At 34.3% G+C, this 2622-nt stretch overlaps 1 protein-coding gene across 1 annotated transcript; it reads left to right on the top strand.

The window, feature by feature from the left end:
* Positions 1–1070: 1070 nt before the first annotated feature.
* NTF3 (neurotrophin 3) lies at positions 1071–1844 on the top strand (the record flags this gene model as incomplete). Its single annotated transcript, XM_079549436.1, has 1 exon — positions 1071–1844. One exon carries the CDS (start codon positions 1071–1073, stop codon positions 1842–1844), a length of 774 nt encoding a protein of 257 aa, XP_079405562.1.
* Positions 1845–2622: the final 778 nt, after the last annotated feature.

The following is a 2622-nucleotide window of genomic DNA, read 5'->3' as shown; positions in this document are numbered from 1 at the left end:
TTAAACCGGAAGTGGCCAAAGGGCTTTCAGAAGATACTGAGAAGCTAGAATTAGGAATAAACAATACAGGAATCCACATTAAGCATAGTATGGCTAAAATGTAGTACAAAAAGAAGCACAGGATGCACAGTTTTCAAAATTTCAGTCTTGAGTTCATTTTGATCTGTTTGAACAAGACTCTTCATTTTCAAGAGGAGTGGGGAGAGAGGCTTCCTTCTGTCCATGAATATTTCTATTTTGCTCCACTCATGAAACAAGGGAACTTCATTAAAAAAAGAAAAATAGCAAACAGGCCGCAGCCCAGAAAAGAACCACAAAAAAAGTGCTCAGTGGATCTATCTGGACTTCCCACTTGTATTATAAAAGCCTAAAAATTGGTTTCTGATGTTCAAAATATAAGAAACAGCACTTTACAGCTTAACTGTGTATTTTCTCTTCAAGAGTACTCTATCTCATAGCATGAGTGAGAGAGCACTATTCAAACACTGCATTTATTTCTCAGTGTATGATGATACTCTTAAGGTTAGATACAAGCCATTTGATGAACAGAAATTTGATGTATTCGTGACATTTCAACACATGCAAATTCTTGATACTTAGCAAAGTCATACCTTTTTCATGTTACACCACTTTAGAGTCTGCTACTCTCCTTGCGTCTTTAAAACCAACCGCTTATTAGAACAGACTCTGCAAAAGTGATTTAACATCTGTTCATTATCAAGGCTTGTTCATGCTTTCCCAAGAGTAGCTACCTAACTTTGTGGAGATGAGACTTAACTGGCATGTCTGTCACTATACAAGGAATGAATAAAAGTGAGATCATTCTTTAAAGCACATGAGAGGATAATTAAATGCTTAAAAAAGAATTTGTAAAATGTTTGCATTTATTACAGAATAAAATTAAATAATGTATTAAAATACATATAGCCTATCTGTATCTATCTTTACTCCATAAGTAAAACATTAAAAATTAATCAGAATTTTTATGTTTACAGAATTTAGTAAATCTTATTTAATTGCTTTTATCTTGACTTTCTGTTTCTTTGTAGATCTTACAGGTGAACAAGGTGATGTCCATCTTGTTTTATGTGATATTTCTTGCATATCTTCGTGGCATTCAGTCAAACAATATGGATCAAAGGAGTTTGCCAGAAGATTCAATGAATTCTCTCATTATTAAACTAATTCGGGCAGACATTTTGAAGAACAAGCTTTCTAAGCAGACGATAGATGTCAAGGAAAACTATCAAAATATAGTGCAGAAAGTAGAGGATCACCAAGAGATGGATGGAGATGAAAATATGAAATCAGACTTCCAGCCAGTTATTTCAATGGATACAGACCTTTTAAGGCAGCAGAGACGTTACAATTCTCCTCGAGTTCTCCTGAGTGACAACACACCACTGCAACCACCACCACTGTACCTCACAGAGGATTATGTTGGAAATTCAGTGGTATTAAACAGAACATCTCGAAGGAAAAGGTACGCAGAACACAAGAGCCACCGAGGGGAATATTCTGTTTGTGACAGTGAAAGCTTATGGGTCACGGACAAATCATCTGCTATTGACATTAGAGGACACCAGGTAACTGTGCTGGGAGAAATTAAAACAGGCAACTCTCCAGTTAAGCAATATTTTTATGAAACAAGGTGTAAAGAAGCCAAACCTGTTAAAAATGGCTGCCGAGGCATTGACGACAAGCACTGGAACTCGCAATGCAAGACATCCCAAACTTACGTTAGAGCACTGACTTCAGAAAACAATAAACTTGTAGGCTGGAGATGGATAAGAATAGACACCTCCTGCGTGTGTGCATTGTCAAGAAAAATAGGAAGAACATAAATCTGCATCTCTTTGCTATATAAGTTATTACTTTAAATTATATGATATGCATGTAGCATATAAATGTTTATATTGTTTTATATATTATAAGTTGATCTTATTTATTAAACTTCAGCAAATCTACAGTATATAAGCTTTCTCTCTCAATAAATAAGTCTCTGCTATGGGCAACTCCAGATTTCTTTAGACTATGTTTGTGACACTGTCTGTTGGCAGAACACCATAACCTGACTGTAAAATCTGTGTAAAATCAGTATTCTTCATTCAGTATAGTCAATCCAGTGACAGTTATTTAGTAAACTTGTTAAAAATCAGATTGGTGTCAAGAGTTGTGTACATATTTGTATCTCTCACTATACACTCACATTTAATTGGATTCAGTATCAACACTAAAACAGAAAAGAACTAAAATATGAGTCGTAGCCTGTAGCCGATGTTGTCAGAGTCGTCAAGTAGCTGTAAAATACAATTTATCTTTATTGTGTCAGTTTTGTCAATGAAATGACCATTTTCCCTGTTAGCATTTCAGGATGATTGTTTATAATCCAGCAACCACTGTTGTTTTTAAAGCACATTAGTTTTGCAACTATTTCTAATGCTGACAATTAATCTTAGAAACAATATTTTAAAAATCTAAAGTGTTTGTAACTAAACTAATGAGACCAAGAGCAGATCTAAATGGATCATTAATACATAAATGATTATTTCTTCTGGATATAGCATTTATTGTGATTGACCTTTTCTTCTACACTAATCTATTATCTCATGATTAATTTTT

The sequence above is a fragment of the Tetrao urogallus genome, assembly GCF_951394365.1.
Source record: "Tetrao urogallus genome assembly, chromosome: 1".
Taxonomy (NCBI): domain Eukaryota; kingdom Metazoa; phylum Chordata; class Aves; order Galliformes; family Phasianidae; genus Tetrao; species Tetrao urogallus.
Note: the sequence above shows the minus strand (reverse complement) of the source record. Positions and strands in the feature narration are given on the sequence as shown.